The following is a 17,354-nucleotide window of genomic DNA, read 5'->3' as shown; positions in this document are numbered from 1 at the left end:
CAGGGCCACGTGTGTTCGCCCGATTCCAAGAATCAAAGTGCAACAAGCGCGTATCACGTATCGCGTTGTATTTGCTGTATTTTCCAGACGAAACTCGAGTGAGCCTCTTTGCACGGCCCCTTTACTGCTTATCGAAACGAAATTTCAATCATGAAATTTCTCTGCTGTTGTTGCCCGGTATGTAGGCAATCTTGGAATAATCACTTATCATAATCTGGTAGGAAGTTTCGAAACATGCTTTGGCTCAATCTTGAAAGCGGAAGAAGAAAGTTACTTCATATCTACTCAAAATGTTTTGATAAGTCTTTCTTCGGTGAAATTTGTTTTCCTCATATGATGTGATACGTTTATTTTTGGTTTCCGCTCTCCTCAAAGTTTATGTGCTGTTGTTGGTATTGTTCATTTTGAGAAGGATACACTGCTCGTTTAAGTTGGAAAATTGTTAGAATCTGAAAGAGTTCTATCAACCATGACGGTGAATCTACGTTTGATTTCTAAATCTTTCTGTTTAAAATCCTGAATATTAAATTTTTTGCCGTCACAAAGCTAGAGTTGAGAAATTTTGTTGAATGTTGGGCCCCGTTATCCGAAATTTTCCTAATAAGAATAATAGTAAAAACTGTTTACCCTGTCTAGGGATTCAAATTTGCGAAACCCATGCCCGCTTCGAATGTACTTCCTGTCTTTTCCAAATATCCTATGGGAGGGGTATGACACTGCGTTCATCCTCAGGGCCACGTGTGTTCGCCCGATTCTAAGAATCAAAGTGCAACAAGCGCGTATCACGTATCGCGTTGTATTTGCTGTATTTTCCAGACGAAACTCGAGTGAGCCTCTTTGCACGACCCCTTTACTGCTTATCGAAACGAAATTTCAATCATGAAATTTCTCTGCTGTTGTTGCCCGGTATGTAGGCAATCTTGGAATAATCACTTATCATAATCTGGTAGGAAGTTTCGAAACACGCTTTGGCTCAATCTTGAAAGCGGAAGAAGAAAGTTACTTCATATCGACGCAAAATGTTTTGATAAGTCTTTCTTCGGTGAAATTTGTTTTCCTCATATGATGTGATACGTTTATTTTTGGTTTCCGCTCTCCTCAAAGTTTATGTGCTGTTGTTGGTATTGTTCATCTGGGCGATCAGATAACGGCTTATTAAGCGACTATCTCGGTCTGTTTATTGAGAGATTTTAGGCCACTAACTCAGTCTGTATATTGTACGATTTTAAGCCGTTAACTAACGGCTTAAAATCTCCCAATAAACAGACTGAAGGAAATTAAGCCGTTAGTTAACGGCCTAAAATCGTACAATAAATATAACAGACTGAAGGAAATTAAGCCGTTAGTTAACGGCCTAAAATCGTACAATAAACAAAACAGACTGTAGGAAATTAAGCCGTTAGTTAACGGCCTAAAATCGTACAATAAACATTACAGACTGAACGAAATTATTTAAGTCGTTAGTTAACGGCCTAAAATCGTACAATAAACATAACAGACTGAACGAAATTAAGCCGTTAGTTAACGGCCTAAAATCGTACAATAAACAAAACAGACTGAACGAAATTAAGCCGTTAGTTAACGGCCTAAAATCGTACAATAAACATAACAGACTGTAGGAAATTAAGCCGTTAGTTAACGGCCTAAAATCGTACAATAAACATAACAGACTGAATGAAATTAAGCCGTTAGTTAACGGCCTAAAATCGTACAATAAACATAAAAGAGTGAACGAAATTAATTGTACGATTTTAGGCCGTTAACTAACGGCTTAATTTCGTTCAGTCTGTTATCTTTATTGTACGATTTTAGGCCGTTAACTAACGGCTTAATTTCGTTCAGTCTGTTATGTTTATTGTACGATTTTAGGCCGTTAACTAACGGCTTAATTTCGTTCAGTCTGTTATCTTTATTGTACGATTTTAGGCCGTTAACTAACGGCTTAATTTCGTTCAGTCTGTTATGTTTATTGTACGATTTTAGGCCGGTAACTAACGGCTTAATTTCGTTCAGTCTGTTATGTTTATTGTACGATTTTAGGCCGTTAATTAACGGCTTAATTCCGTTCTGTCTGTTATGTTTATTGTACGATTTTAGGCCGTTAAGTAACGGCTTAATTTCGTTCAACAAGTAGTTTATATAATGGTAGATTCTAAGCCGTTAACTAACGGCTTAAAATCGTACAATAAGAATATAGTTATTTAATTTTTTTTTATTATATATATTAAAAAAAATATTATTTATTATTTAATTGACGAAATTATCATACCGACCGGGATAGTGGCTTAAAATCTCACAATAAACAGACCGTGATAGTAACATATTATGTCATTATATATATTCCCTGTTCATCTTGAGGAGGAAACTCTGCTCGTTTAAGTTGGAAAAATTGTTAGAATCTGAAAGAGTTCTATCAACCATGACGGTGAATCTACGTTTGATTTCTAAATCTTTCTGTAGCTACCTCCCCTATGCAAATTAGTTGTAACTCTTGAACTCGCATTTGTTCATTTTATTTTCATTTGTACCCTTGATAATGGCGTCATGAAGTCACCGAAACTTCGGGATTTTATATCGTTCGTTTTTACCTGTCTATGTGTTTCTATTTAAAATCCTGAATATTAAATTGTTTTGTCGTCACAGAGCTAGAGTTGAGAAATTTTGTTGAATGTTGCGCCGCGTTATCCGATATTTTCCAAATATCTTTGAACTTTGCTATATCATGTTATATGCACTACAAGTCGGATAACTAGCTCGGCAAAGGCTGAGTAACGCCAGACTACCTATGTCACGGGAAAAAAATTAATGCCTGTAGCGCGGCCGGGGTGGGGCGGAAGGTATGGGGGTATTCAGCGGACACGCATCTACGGCTAAATGTATAAAGGCTGATAGTTCGAAATAAACTGTTTGGGGCTGCGTCGGTGGGAGTAACGAAATAATTTGGATATATCAACAAAGTTGAAATGGTAAAATGGACACCGTAACGATTACAAAAGCTGACGTTTTGAGCGTTAGCCCTTCGTCCAAGCGAAGAGAGGAATTGTGGGTTGTGTGTGCTTTTAAAAGCAGAAAAAGGAGCTACGTTATTGGTGGGAACGGCTAAATGTGCCGTGTAAGCGTCACGGAAAACTACTGATCATTTACAAAATGGCAAACCAAATGTTTGTTTATGTTTCTAGCTGCTAATTGAACGGTTTTGTTTTCATTCTCAGAAAAGCGATGAGGAAAAGCCTCTTCTTCCAGGAAAAAAAAAGGTAAATTTACATGCTGAGGATTTTAACGCTTTAAACGCTAGGTGAGGAGCGTAGATAGTACAAGTTTCTTTATAAATAATAATAACAATAACAACAATAACAATAATAATAATTATAAAGAGTATTCCTATAGCGCACAACTCCAATAAATTGTCCGTGGCGCTTTACAACAAATAAAAATAAATTATAAACAAACTACATTTACTGACATTTACTAACAAACATATGAAAAAGATAAGTTTTCTAAACGCTTTTAAAAATGTCAACAGAAGAACTCCTACGTATTGAAAGAGGCAAAGAGTTTCACAATCGACTCCGACGAAGGGCTAACGCTCGAAACGTTAGCTTTTATAATCATAACGGTGGCAAATTTACCATTTCAACTTTGTTGATATACTCAAATTATTTCGTTACCCCCACCGACGCAGCCCCAAACAGTGTCTTTAGAAACTATCAGCCTTTTTTCATTAGTATGTACACCAGTTCCTTTCTGTCAACAGCTTATTTCCAGTCTTCCACGAGTCTAAGTAGAGTGGTCTGACAGCTATGATGTCTTCTATACGCTGTCAATCTCTGATAGAGAGTTGGATCATAGTGCCCGGTGATTTGCTTACTGAGCATATGCTCAAATGTCTTATTTACGGTAACAAGGGACGTGATCATGATGGGACGATAGTTCTTCCGCGCCAGCTGTCTGTCCCCTTTTTAAACACTGGCGTCCACTCTCCCATTTTCCACGCACAAGGCCATCGCTCCAGCTCGATACAGCTGTTGTAGAGAGTCATTAGCGATGGGGCAATTCCACAGGCCACGTTCTTAAGGAGTTTAGGCCGTGCTCCGGGGTCCCACCCACAGGACTTATTGGGGTTGATATTTTCAAGCGCCTTTTGCACTTGATCCTTGCTGACACGACTGAACTCGAAGTGCGTTCTTAGGTATGCTTCTCTTAGAGCTTTAACGCTGCCATGGTTGTCATGGTTCTCTTCTGTGATGCAAATAGCACTGTCTCCTACAATGCTAACAGCAGCTGTGGTGAAATAGTTCACTAGTTGCTCAGCTACCTCACATTGATCTTTTACAATGATGCCCTCTTCTGTTTTTAAACTGATTAAAGTGGACTTCTTAGTTTTGCTATTAATAAATGGCCTAAAGGCGTTGTAAAACTCCCTTGGCTTGGATTTCAGCTCCTCTGATTTGGCGAACCAGTATTCCATGATAGCCTTCCTCCGTTCAGGTGTGGCAATATTCCTGTACTTTCTTTTAAGTTCCATGTTCTCTGGCGTTCGGTTCTTCGCAAACAGTATGGCGTGTTACCTCTTATTCCTTATCGCCTTTTTCCAAGTTGGGGTCATGTAGGGTACGTCCTTTTTACGCACACGTTTTCTTTTGATAGGGGCGTGTGCGTTCACTATGAACTCAAAGAGGGCGGTCCAATACTCGTACTTATCATCTACATCAGTAAATATTTCACCCACATGCCACGGTGCTTCAAGAAGTTCGTGGTTGAGCTGTTCAAAATCAGTGTTTCTCATCTGCTTGTAGGTACTTACCTTCGTTCTGTGCTTATGAACTTTCTCTTTCATTTCTCCGTATACCATACAGTGATCACTTAGTCCTGGATCGTACGTTCCACTTTTTACAAAACGCTCTGGGGTATTTGTGAGCAGAACATCGAGAAGCGTTTGTGAGTGAATTGATATTCTTGTTGGTTTTGTTATCAAGCACTCAAGTTGTTAACTTCTTGAAGATCAGTTAGAATCTTTCCCTCAGCACTGTCAGGTCGTAACCTGTCCATGTTTAAATCACCAACAATGACGATTGTTTGTTTTTGAAAACATAGCCACTGACAGATGTCGTTGATTTCTTTCTCTACTTTTTGAAGGTATTTGTCCTCGGGTGGCATTTTTCTGCCTTTCCTGGACGGTCTAGGTGGCCTATAGATAGCAAGTAATGCTATATCAGTTCTCCCTTTCCTGGATTCGACAGCGACAGCTTTAAGCGTTTTCTATGCTCTCGGTAGTGTTAATTTCTTTTATGGACTAACAGAGGAGAAATAGACAATGAGTCCTCCGCCACCTTTTACTCTGTCTTTCCGATACACGTGGTATCCGTTTAGGGTAAATTGGCTATTAGGATACGAACTATCGATCTTAGTCTCGCATTTTGCCAGGATGTGAGCTTTTAAAACATCATTCAGCTCTTTGAGGTCTTCAAATTTATTCTGGGTGCTGTTTATATTTAAATGCATAATGAATGCACCGCTGAGATTATCTTTTCTTTGTTCCAGGATTGTAGCGTCGTCATTTGCATATCCACCATTAGTGTAATTCTCATCCATTGATGTATTAAAAGATGATTCCTTCCCAATTTCGCGATCAAAATCTGGCTCCATATTAATTCTGCACTAACTTAAGCGAATAAAACCAAATGAAAACAAGACACAACAAATCATGGAGAACATTGGATTGTGGGCAGCGAACAACGCCATCCATCAGTTCATTGAACTACAATTGAGATATATGATTATAATCGTAACCGGATCTGTCAACTGCGAGTAAGCGAGCCAGGGGGGCCAGAAAAAACCTGCCTCAAAAAACCCTGTAGGGAAAACACAGGACATGAAATCTGGGACGGGCCAGGCACCACTTACGTCCCCCGCCAGGACTTCTAGGCGACAGCAAATAGATGGACATAATAAATACGATAAATAAATTGATTGCAGTAAATAGTAAACTAGAACTGCTATAGTTATAAACTAGCAAAAAAGCACAAAATAATCGCAAACTAATGACAAGAAAAGCTCTTTCAGCTAAGCAAGAATAAACTGTAAACTAGCGTAAAGTATACCCTCAGAGCAAAAGCGATTTTGAAACGCTTAAACGATCTTTAATTGTATGTTTAATGTATCTGTTCTTCGAGGAAGGACACCTCCACCCAGCATGCATATCCAATAAATCGCCCGGTATGCGCCTACAAGCGGCGTTCGACGCTGCACCAGACCTCATACTATGCGTGCCGTACTTTGAAACGTCGTCAACAAAGGGCCGGATGTACTTCTTGAATTCCTCTCTAAGAGTAGAATTAGACACGCCCTTGCTAGCGTGGAAATACTCGCCAGATTTGGAATTCACAATACGACGAACAAGCGGAAGCGATGAATTAGACTGCGACAAAACCTGAATAATTCGTTCAGTAATGGAAACTGGGCACGTAGATTTCCCAGACCTGACAAAATAAGAGGTGTGACCCTCCCGATACTAGTCATTTTTTTCGCTTGGAGACATAAATAGACATATGGTCAGCATTAATGGTCACATCCTTAAGTAGCACAAACTGTTAATTTCATCAATACGAAAAAACCCATAGAAGCCAACTAACAATATGAACAAAAAACGAAGAGTGGCAAGAGAATTACTCGCAACATAACATTCGGCAATTGCCTGCAGCGTGTCTACGGATAAAGGCTCCTTCGGGTTAACAGGACGCGCCAATTTTCTTTTCGCGCCCTCAAGAGAAGATTTCACAAGGGGATGGTTGGCTGGACATATTTGTAGCCCAGCCATAGAGTAGGCCCACTTAATGCCATAAACAACAGCTTCTATGGGGGAGACACCCATATTGTTCGCAAGGCAAACGTTCGTAAGTTCTGTGATAAAAAGTACAATGTGCAAGGGCTTCGCCGGAATGGCAGGGACACCAGTCTTCGAGGACGCCCATCCGCGCCATCTCAACCAGCCTGACTTGTACTTAGTTAAGGTAGACGGGGCCCTGGATCCCAACTGCAAATCAAGAAGATCTGGAACCAAGCTGCGTAGTAATGGGTCCTCCAAGGCTGCCGCGTCGCTCCAAATCCCGGAAATTAGAACATCTGAAAAACAAAAACACAAGGTGAACGAAATGACAACGGAAAACTGAAAAAAGCAAGCTCATACAGAATGGCAATATCGGTATAAGAAGATATTCCAAACGCGATGGTCGGTTGCGCGGCATAAACTTACCCATACCTACTAAATTGCAAAGTGAATCCAGGTACCACTACAGGCCAGGTGCCACTACAGGCCAGGTGCCATTACAGGCCAAACAAAACGCCCCATCGGGCCGAACATAGCCAACTTAGGCCTCAAAACACGCCACATAAGGCTAAAAACATACGCCAAATCAGGCTGTAAAATGCGCCATAAAATCCAAATATGCGTAACCAAAAGAGATACCGGAAAAAGTGCACCGCCGGGCTCAAAAAGTATGCCACGAAGGCTAGACGACTCACCTAAAACCTAAACGCAAAACCAACATTCTGAACTTCGGACAACGACAAAAAATAGAAGGTCGAGACTTATAGATCTGCTTCTGACCAGGACTCTCCAATAGTAGATCCTCGACTGCAGGCAGAACAAACACTTCCGCGACATACGAGCTAAGCCGAGAAGACCCTTTACGCAAGAAAGGCCAAAAATGAGCGGAGGGCCATTCGGGGATGATCAATGTCCCGCGGCCAAAGCAAGACATGAGATGACGGACAGAATCGACGATCAGACTAACCGGGGGACATATCCTGTTGTTTTCGGCGCTCCAGTCTTGTGCCAATGCGTCGACCCCACTGCATCCGGGAGAGGCAAACTTCGAGTTAAACCGAGGGAGCTGAGCATTGTAATAGGTCGCGAAGCGGTGGAATGTATGAGGACCCCATTTAGCATCAAGGAGGCGGAAAACTGAAGGATTGACGCGCCAATCTTCCTTGTCAACGAATCGGCTGAGGAGATCAGCCCTCTCATTCTGCGACCTGGGAATCCACTGTGCTTCAAGGGTGATCCCGTTTATAAAACAAAAATCAAAAATGCTCATAGCAACAGACTGGAGGTGAGCTTTGGAACTGCCAACAGAAACTATTCTCGCATCGCCTTGATTGTCCGTGAAAACCTTTACTCTCTTCTGCTGCAGCTTCTCCGTATAGGACAATAGAACATAATAAATAACTTCCAACTCGCGTTACGTGGAGCTCTGACCAAGATCTTCAGACGTGAACATGCCGCTAGCCATTACGCCGTCCAAGGAGGCCGAAAACCCGCCGAAGGCGACATCACTAGCATCAGAGAAAATAACCGTCGACGAACCAGGGGGTGGACGAAGGGAATAGCCGTTAAACGAGTCGATATTGCTGTACCAAAATCTCAACTCCTCCAAAAGAGCCGGAGAAAAACGAAGGGTGTTGTCCCACGCTGATCGTGATTCAATTGCCAGGTACATTTGCCTGGTTAGAAGACGTGAGATGGGCCCCACTACCAAGGCTACAGAAATTACAGAACCGGCGATTCTGGCCAATTCTCTATACGAGGACGACGTATCTCCAATTACAGAGCCTAAAATACTCTTGAGCTTTACCACCTTCCTTTCAGGAATATGAAAAGACATAGTAATAGTGTTAATCACGAAACCCAACCATTCGCCTACTTGCATGGGATGCCAATGAGATTTGTCTTCATTCACAAGGAGACCTGAGGAGTCGAGCTCTTTCTTTTGGATAATGGCAGCTGCTGCGGCGGAACACTTATCCGGTAGACTTCCGAGCCCATCGTCGAGATAAATAAAGCTATTGTGACTCATAGAGCGCCAGTGACAGACTAACGGATGCAACAATTTGGTGAGGCAAAACCAGGCGCTCCTAAGGCCGAAGGGCAAAACTACGAAGGTAAAATATCTTGGCACGCTGTTGAACTGCCAAGAAGAACCGAGATACCTCTGATGCTCCAAGCAGATATCAACATGATGATATCCGGACTTAAGGTCCCATGTAAAGAACCAGTGCCCCTCCTCGAGGACTTCAGATAGGGAGCAAAGATCCTCGTACTTAAATTTAAACCTCACAAGGAAGCTGTTAACGTGTCTGAGATCGATGACAAAGCGCAGCTTCTTCCCTTTAGCAACTGACAAGAGGTTAACGCAAAATTGCGGAACACTGTGCTCAATAATGCAACCATTGGCTAAAAGCTCCGAGATGGCTTGTGTCACAAATTCAGAATGCTGAAAGGCCGATCTATTATTAGCCAAAAAACACGAGGGCGGATATTCCGCGAAAGGAAGCCTGTACCCACGTCTGATGGTGTCAAGCACGAATTCAGGAGCATTCAAGGTACTCTTCCAAAATTCAATAGAGGCGCTCAAACGACCCTTGACACCGCTCCTAGTGCTTTTAACATTAAAATCGTCGTAACTACCCAAAAAAAAGGAAGAAAAATCGAACTCAACTGAATGCCGAAGAACGTTCTCTGAGCTTGAATCCACGTCTAGTCAAGAAAGGCGCGAGTCACTCTTTGGCGCAACAGACGGCTTAGAACAGAAAGCGCTCAAATGGCCAAACTCCCCGCACTATAAGATAAACAACGCAAAATTAAAGTTCTGTTTGCGATGGCGTTCACAACCCGAAGGATGAATACCAGTTAACCTCAAACTTATATACCACTATGCAAATAACTACACACAAGAGACATACCGGAATACGTACTTAGGGAGGACCACATTCTAAACAGAACGTGCAGAAAACAAATATCTGCTAAACTTCGTAACGCAGATTTTTATATAAAGAACAATCCCCATTACTAAATGGTAAGGAGCATAGCGAGCATTTCCAGTCCATGACCTGATTATCTGAGTAGCTTTTAAACATCGCTTTTGTTAGTTCAGGCATTTAGTGTGCGAGAAGGAATTACACTGAACACACAGTAGGGAATCTTGATTGGAATGCACGCATTCGCCACACTCTTTGCAGGGATGTTTGGACGTTTTCGTTGTAGGTCCGGGGTTTGGGTGGATGTCTCCTCCAGTTACGAGTCGGTAGATTTGGAAGCTACTTGTGCCGTTCGAAGTGTGAGAAAATCTCGTAGACAAGTAAAGTTTTCCATGGCCGCGACTTGGAGTGGTCTTGCGAGAATTCAGTAAGCTGGTGTTGGCTACGACTAGCGACTAGTGTTCCATTCCGGCTAAAACGTCTCTTCCTAGAATAAGAGAACTAGTGTTGACATTTCTATGAAGGAATAAGGTAGTCATAAGCAGCAAAATTGCTAGTTCCATGGAGCTCAAAGATTCGTATCCGGTCGTCATTTTGATATCTATAAGTTCGCATTTTTGAAGATGGCTCTACAAGATGGCCATTACTAACAGATCGCAAAGAATACGAGCTCTTGCGATAAGTTACAAGATCAAGCAAATACGCGACGGGGCCTTACCATTAAGAGATTTATAAACTAAAAGAAGAATCTTAAAAACAATACGATGCCTAAAGGGAAGCCATTGCCGATCAATTAAAGTCGGAGTAATATGATCGAACTTCCTAGTCATACAAACTAGACGCGCAGCAGAGTTCTGAACAGATTATAATTTAGCAATAAGGAACTTAGGAAGTCCATAAAGTGGAGAGTTAATATAGTCAAGTTTAGAGGCGACAAAAGCATGAACAACCATTTCAGTGGTTTCGCGGCTCAAATACTTTCTAATTCTCGAAATATTCCTAAGATGATAAAAGGAAGACTTGCAAACATCAAAAATATGTAATTTAAAAGACATAGTATCATTGAAGACAACGCCAAGATTGGAAGCGGCTTTCACTGGAGCAACATCAACATCCCCAACACGGAGACAGGACAAAGACGTACAGGAACGGTAACTGAAATGAATAACCAATAATTCAGTCTTGTCTTGATTAAGTTCCAATTCATTGAAAACCATCCACCGGCAAATGTCATTAATACAAGCCTCAAGCTGCAACTTAGAATCATACAATCGATCAGCACCCTTAAAAGATAAAAATAGTTGTGAATCATCGTTGTAAAAGTAAAAGTTAAGATTAGGAGAAAGTTAACAACAGGAGAAGTATATAAAAGATAAAGTAACGGGCCTAAGACCGAGCCTTTAGGCACCCCAACTCCGAGATGACGTATCGTTGAGAAAGTTCCATTAATATCAACGAACTGAGTGCGATTGCTCAAATAAGAGGTAAACCAATTAAGGACCGACCCACAAAGTCCATAGCATGTAGACAAACGAAACGAGATAAAAGCAATTCATGATTCACAGTGTCAAAAGCTGCGGACAGATCAAGCAAAACTATTATAACACCTTCCCCATTGTCGATAGATCGAAGAATGTCATTATGCAATCGAAGTAGAGCAGTCTCAGAACTATGGTACCTTTTATAAGCGGACTGGAAAGACTCATGTAGGTTGTTGAAGGAAAGATAATCAATTAACTGTGAGGCGACAGTTTAGTAAAGGTAACAACCTAGCACTCTTTAGGGACTCCGGCATAACTCCATGTAAAAGCGAACAATTAATCATCCTAGTAAAGATGGGCAGTAGAGTGTCGCAGCATTCCTTCAAGACATAATCAGGCAAAGGATCCAAAGAGCAAGATTCTTTAATCAACCCAGTTAGCAGTTTAGAAACGACACCAATGTTGGTGTCGTTAAGGCAACGAAGGCAGTGAGGCAATTAATATTGTAATCAGACTCTTCATGCGACTATCCCCTTCATAGCTTGGCCACAAGAGGTTTTTATAAGCTTGACTCTCACCATTTGGGCAAACTTTTCTCCACCATTTTAGATGCATCCACTCTTTTTTAATTTTCTGTTAATATTTCTTCTTGTTGTTGTTAATATTTTCTTTTGTTGTTATTTTTTGCGTTTGTCTTACTCAGAAAGACGAGTCACATCGGAAGCCATTAGAAAGTCCAGTGAGAAGCACAACCCCCGTAGCGCTCCCTGATGAATACTCCGACTCCGATAGCCAAAGCGAAGAAAGGAATGGTACTCGTGCAGGAGATGAGAATGCCATACCTGATGTTGAAACCAAGCCAGACCGTCGGAAGAAACACCCAAAAGCTGAGTCAGGCCAGAAGGGCGAAAAAGAAACCAAGCCTGAGAAGAAAAAGGAGAAGGTTAATGACGAGCTAAGCAAACTTCTCGACTTCAAAAAGTTCGAGATCTCTGAGTTGGATTGCATCTTCACTGATTTTAAAACAACGTTGGACCCATTCGTCCAAAATCGCGAGGAAATGGCCACAGCGGAGGAGTCCTTTAAGAAAGCTGTTATGACGCTGGGACAAATCAGTCCGCATGCGCAGTTCAGCGACTACGTGCACGCCCTGAAGACGCGACTCAGATCAGACGGAATTGCAGTCAAGGTAAAAGAGGGAGCTTTGGCCATTTACACAGAGGGAAAAAAGACAGTACAAGGAATTTCTGACGCAGTAGCTGCTGTAAATGCCATACTCAAAGTATCGAAGGATTTAAAGGCCATGCCGATGACTATCGCTAGCGGAAGTGAAGATGCAGTTGAAAGAGCTGAAGGAATGGATGTGCAAGGAATCTTGAAGCGAGAGTTTAAGAGCGTGTGGGATCTCGGAAAGATCCCGAAGCTAAAAAAAGCCTTCAGTAACAACGTGCAGCAAGTGAAGAGAGCTCCTGACATGGTGCGGGATTTTTACAGCCAAACCAAGGGGATCGTTCTTGAAATTTATCATGCTTTTGCCGATGAGGAAGAACAGAAGAAAATTGAAGAGGAGCTGAATGAGAGCGACGACACTTCAAAAGAAAAAGGTGAAAGCAGAGGCAAAGAGGCGGAAGGAGCAAATGGAGGAAGCAGATCAAAAAAGAAGAATGATAAGAAAGATGGTGGAAAAGCTGAGAAAAACAAGTCCAACAAGGAAAAGGAAAAAGAGGAATTTCACAAGAAGTTGAAGTTTGATTCAGTGGGTCTTGATGACATTGATGCTGTCTTCACTTCCCTCGCAACTGCCATCAATCCGTTCGTGGAAACCCGTGAACGCTTAGAAGCCGCCAAAGAATCCTTCGAGAACATTGTTAAGACAATCCTTAACTTTAACGCCAAAAAGGAACTTAAAGAGTACATCAAAGAGTTAAAAAAAGACGCCAAGGAAGGAAACATAACAATCTATATTGATGAAAGCGATGGCGAGATTAAAGTAAAATCAATTGAAGGTGTAAAACCGCCCAAGCCTTACCGTGACGCAGTTCAAGCCTTGAAGAACATCAGAGAAGCCGGGAGTGAAGCAGTGGAACTTGAGCCGGAAGTGCAGAATGGGATAGGAGAGTTCCTGGACAGAGTCACTCAAATCAATCCACAGCGTGACTTCCACGGCCTGCTCAAGAAGAAGTCTGATCTATTCGCTCTTCCAGGGAAGATAAAAAAATTTAACGAGAATCGTAAAAAGGCACAAGAAGTTCCGGGTATTGTGAAAGAGTTCTGCCTGTATGTGGAGCGCCTTCTAAGCGACATCCTAGAAGCTTTGACTGGTGAAGAGGACTCAGCGGCAAAGAAAGGAGAGGGCAGTGGTGAAGAGGTAGATGAAAAGCAACCAGGCAAAGGTGGATCCGCAAAAGAAAATGAACAGTAGTGAAGGCAAGAATAACCCAGCAAAGAAAGCAAACGAAATACGAAACGAGGTGAAAGACGCAATCAGTTAGACAATGATTTTGCGCAAATAAGACAGAAATAAGCTAAAAAAATATGAGACAGATGAACAGAGAATCAAATGTTATCATGAAGGTAACGACTACTTAGTATCGTGGAGAGAATGTGGCTGAAATAGGTTGTTATCAAGAGAAAATAAGGTGTTCTATTCCAAAAAAAAATTTGAATTGATCGTTTATCGTTTCATGTTGGAAACATAACATTAGTCGATTTTGATTTGGATTGCTCATTTTTGTTTCTTCGATGTATCCTGAAATTGTAATTTCCCCCCCTCTCTCCACCCCGTTTTTATTAAGTTTCTTTCTTCATTTACTTTTCGTGGTTCAAAGCTAGATTCATTACCAGAAATTTTTAGTTGACTTGAGCGTTAAAATGTGTGTACTATGATTTTCTACTTTGGGCATTATCCTATATCCCGATGACATTTCAGCAATAATTATAAAATGAGCGTGTTGTGTTTTTGCTCGTCAACAACCTGTTACACTTTTGGCACGCGATTAGACCAAAAACTGTCACGTGACTGAATATATTAAAGCGTATACGCTCGTATCAAAATCCTATTTTGCAATTTTGTTCCGCTTGTTTTCGATTAATTAGAGAATTACTTATCTCTTCTGTGAATTTGGGAGTCAAAGTTTCAAGAAACGGGCGTCATAGTTCGTCTGGCAGTAACCGGTCAAGTCGCTCGAAAGTCATCTCACCCAAAGACATGTCACCCTGAACCAGAGTCATGTTACCCAAAATTCATAGTCCAGTGAGAAGCACAACCCCCGTAGCGCTCCCTGTTGAATACTCCGACTCCGATAGCCAAAGCGTCGAAGAAACGAATGGTAGTCGTGCAGAAGATGAGAATGCCGTACCTGATGTTAAAACCAAGCCAGATCGTCGGAAGAAACACCCAAAAGTTGAGTCGGGCCAGAAGGGCGAAAAAGGAACCAAGCCTGAGAAGAAAAAGGAGAAGGTTAAGGACAGCTAAGCAAACTTCTCGACTTCAAAAAGTTCGACATCTCTGAGTTGGATTGCATCTTCACTGATTTTAAAACAACGTTGGACCCATTCGTCCAAAATCGCGAGGAAATGGCCACAGCGGAGGAGTCCTTTAAGAAAGCTGTTATGACGCTGGAACAAATCAGTCCGCATGCGCAGTTCAGTGACTACGTGCACGCCCTGAAGACGCAGCTCAAGTCAGACGGAATTGCAGTCAAGGTAAAAGAGGGAGCTTTGGCCATTTACACAGAGGGAAAAAAGACAGTACAAGAAATTTCTGACGCAGTAGCTGCTGTAAATGCCATACTCAAAGTGTCGAAGGATTTAAAGGCCATGCCGATGACTATCGCTAGCGGAAGTGACGATGCAGTTGAAAGAGCTGAAGGAATGGATGTGCAAGGAATCTTGAAACGAGAGTTTAAGAGCGTGTGGGATCTCAGAAAGATCCCGAAGCTCAAAAAAGCCTTCAGTTACAACGTGCAGCAAGTGAAGAGAGCTCCTGACATGGTGCGGGATTAATTACAGCCAAACCAAGGAGATCGTTCTTGAAATTTATCATGCTTTTGCCGATGAGGAAGAACAGAAGAAAATTGAAGAGGAGCTATATGAGAGCGACGACACTTCAGAAGAAAGAGGTGAAAGCAGAGGCAAAGAGGGGGAAGGAGCAAATGGAGGAAGCAGATGAAAAAAGAGGAATGATAAGAAAGAAGGTGGAAAAGCTGAGAAAAACAAGTCTAACAAGGAAGAGGAAAAATAGGAATTTCACGAGAAGTTGAAGTTTGATTCAGTGGGTCTCGATGACATTGATAATATCTTCACCTCCCTCCGTTCGTGGAAATCCGTGAACGCCTACAAGCCGCCAAAGAAGCCTTCGAGAACATTGTTGAGACGATCCATAACTTTGATTTCAAAAACGAACTGAAAGGGTACATCAAAGATTTAAAAAAAGACGCCAAGGAAGGAAACCATCAACGTTGATGAAACCGATGGCGAGATTAAAGTGAAATAAATTGAAGGTGTAAAACCGCCCATGCCTTACCGTGACGCAGTTCAAGCCTTGAAAAACTTCTAAGCGGCCGGAAGTAAAGCAGTGGAACTTGAGCCGCAAGTGCGGAATGGGATAGGAGAGTTCCTAGACAGAGTCACTCAAATCAATCCACAGTGTGACTTATACGGTCTGCTCAAGAAGAAGTCTGATGTATTCGCTCTTCCAGTGAAGTTGAAAAAATTTAACGAAAATCGTAAAAAAGCAGAAGAAATTCCGGAGATTGTCAAAGAGTTCTTCTTGTATGTGAAGCGCCTTCCAACCGACATCCTAGAAGGTTTGACTGGTGAAGAGGACTCAGCGGCAAAGAAAGGAGAGGGCACTGGTGAAGACGGAGATGAAAATCCGACAGATGAGAATGAGCCTGAGAATCAAGATGAGGACAACGGCAAAGATGAGGAGGAGATTTCTGAGCTTGACAAAGAGGTAGATGAAAAGTAACCAGGCGAAGGTGGTTGTGCAAAGGAAAATGAACAGCTGTGAAGGCAAGAATAAGCCAGTAAAGAAAGTAAACGAAATACGAAATGTTACGGGAAAATTTAGCGATTTTTCCCTGTGGATGTTTAAGCATATTTATTCGTTGTTTTCGGAATTTTAACGGTCTCAATTGATACGAATATCTTTCGTTGCGATATTTTAAAAAGAGAAAAAGCCACAAGTAAATTTTGAATAGCCAAGTTAAATTGTACAGTTACATCTCGGTACTTTCCTTTTTCAATGCTAGTGAAAATTTAGGTAAAATAAATGTTGATGGTCTTTCCGGCGAAATTAGTTCTCATGATAGTTTACAGCTTAGTTTAAACTCGTAATTTTTAATTCCCTTTCATACGATAGTTTCCGCACCAACCTTGCATAGATAAGCGGAAACTTTTGGTTACATTTCCACTCTTATTTCCTAAGCTGCGTTACTGCAATTAAGATAGGTGTATTTTCCATACCAGAGCTGCAAATTCTCACCTAAGTTTCCTATATTTAATTGTCTCAAGTTTATTCCATCCGTTCTTTTAATTGGAAGTTCTTTCTGTCGTAGAAAAAGTTGGGAATATTTAAGTAGTTTTCGTTTAACTTCAAAGAGATCTTAACCGCTTCTTTTGTAATGCTGTTTAACTATGGTCGATTTGGATAACAAAAGTATTTCACACCAGTTAGTTTATATGCGGCTAACTTGTGCAGTTTTCATGATTAAATCCTTGATTACAATACGCTAGAGGTCATGTCGCTTGTTATCCTGACATAGAATAAAGTTTACTGTGGAACCAAAAATTGTCTCATCCTTGACGTCCGTACAAGCTCGCTCGAAGTAGATCTCCGTGTGCCAGGAAATCGTGACGAGTTTCCGTTCTCGCTGCCGAGTGGTCTCGACCAAGTTAATTCCCCAGTTATTGTTGTGCCGTCCACGAAGGTTCAGTTTCCTACTTAGCGTGCGGAAAACCTATCCTCACAAAAGGAAAATGAACAGCAGTGGAGGAACGAAAAACCCAGTAAAGAAGCAAACGAAATGAGGTGAAGGACAAAATCAGTTCGACATGATTTCGCGCATATTAGACAGGAATAAGCTAAAAAAAATGAGACAGATGAACAGAGAA

General features: G+C 41.5%; 2 protein-coding genes and 2 pseudogenes across 2 annotated transcripts; 2 read left to right on the top strand and 2 right to left on the bottom strand.

Annotated features, from left to right (window-relative positions):
* Positions 1–739: 739 nt before the first annotated feature.
* LOC111339371 (uncharacterized) lies at positions 740–14,291 on the top strand. The gene is made up of 3 exons (XM_088726787.1): positions 740–906; positions 3,213–3,254; positions 11,941–14,291. Exons 1-3 carry the CDS (start codon positions 880–882, stop codon positions 13,657–13,659), a joined length of 1,788 nt encoding a protein of 595 aa, XP_088582913.1. The 5' UTR covers positions 740–879; the 3' UTR covers positions 13,660–14,291.
* Positions 5,735–7,243, bottom strand: LOC148727525 (uncharacterized; annotated as a pseudogene).
* Positions 7,041–9,769, bottom strand: LOC111347395 (retrovirus-related Pol polyprotein from transposon 412). The gene is given in 3 exon segments (XM_088728660.1): positions 7,041–7,122; positions 7,522–9,535; positions 9,742–9,769. Coding segments are annotated over 3 exon segments (2,124 nt in total).
* Positions 14,292–14,441: 150 nt separating the features above from the next.
* LOC148727524 (uncharacterized) lies at positions 14,442–17,031 on the top strand (annotated as a pseudogene).
* Positions 17,032–17,354: the final 323 nt, after the last annotated feature.

This window comes from Stylophora pistillata, chromosome 7 (assembly GCF_964205215.1).
Source record: "Stylophora pistillata chromosome 7, jaStyPist1.2, whole genome shotgun sequence".
NCBI lineage: Eukaryota > Metazoa > Cnidaria > Anthozoa > Scleractinia > Pocilloporidae > Stylophora > Stylophora pistillata.
The sequence above is the reverse complement of the archived record's forward strand: the minus strand, read 5'-3'. Positions and strand labels throughout refer to the sequence as shown.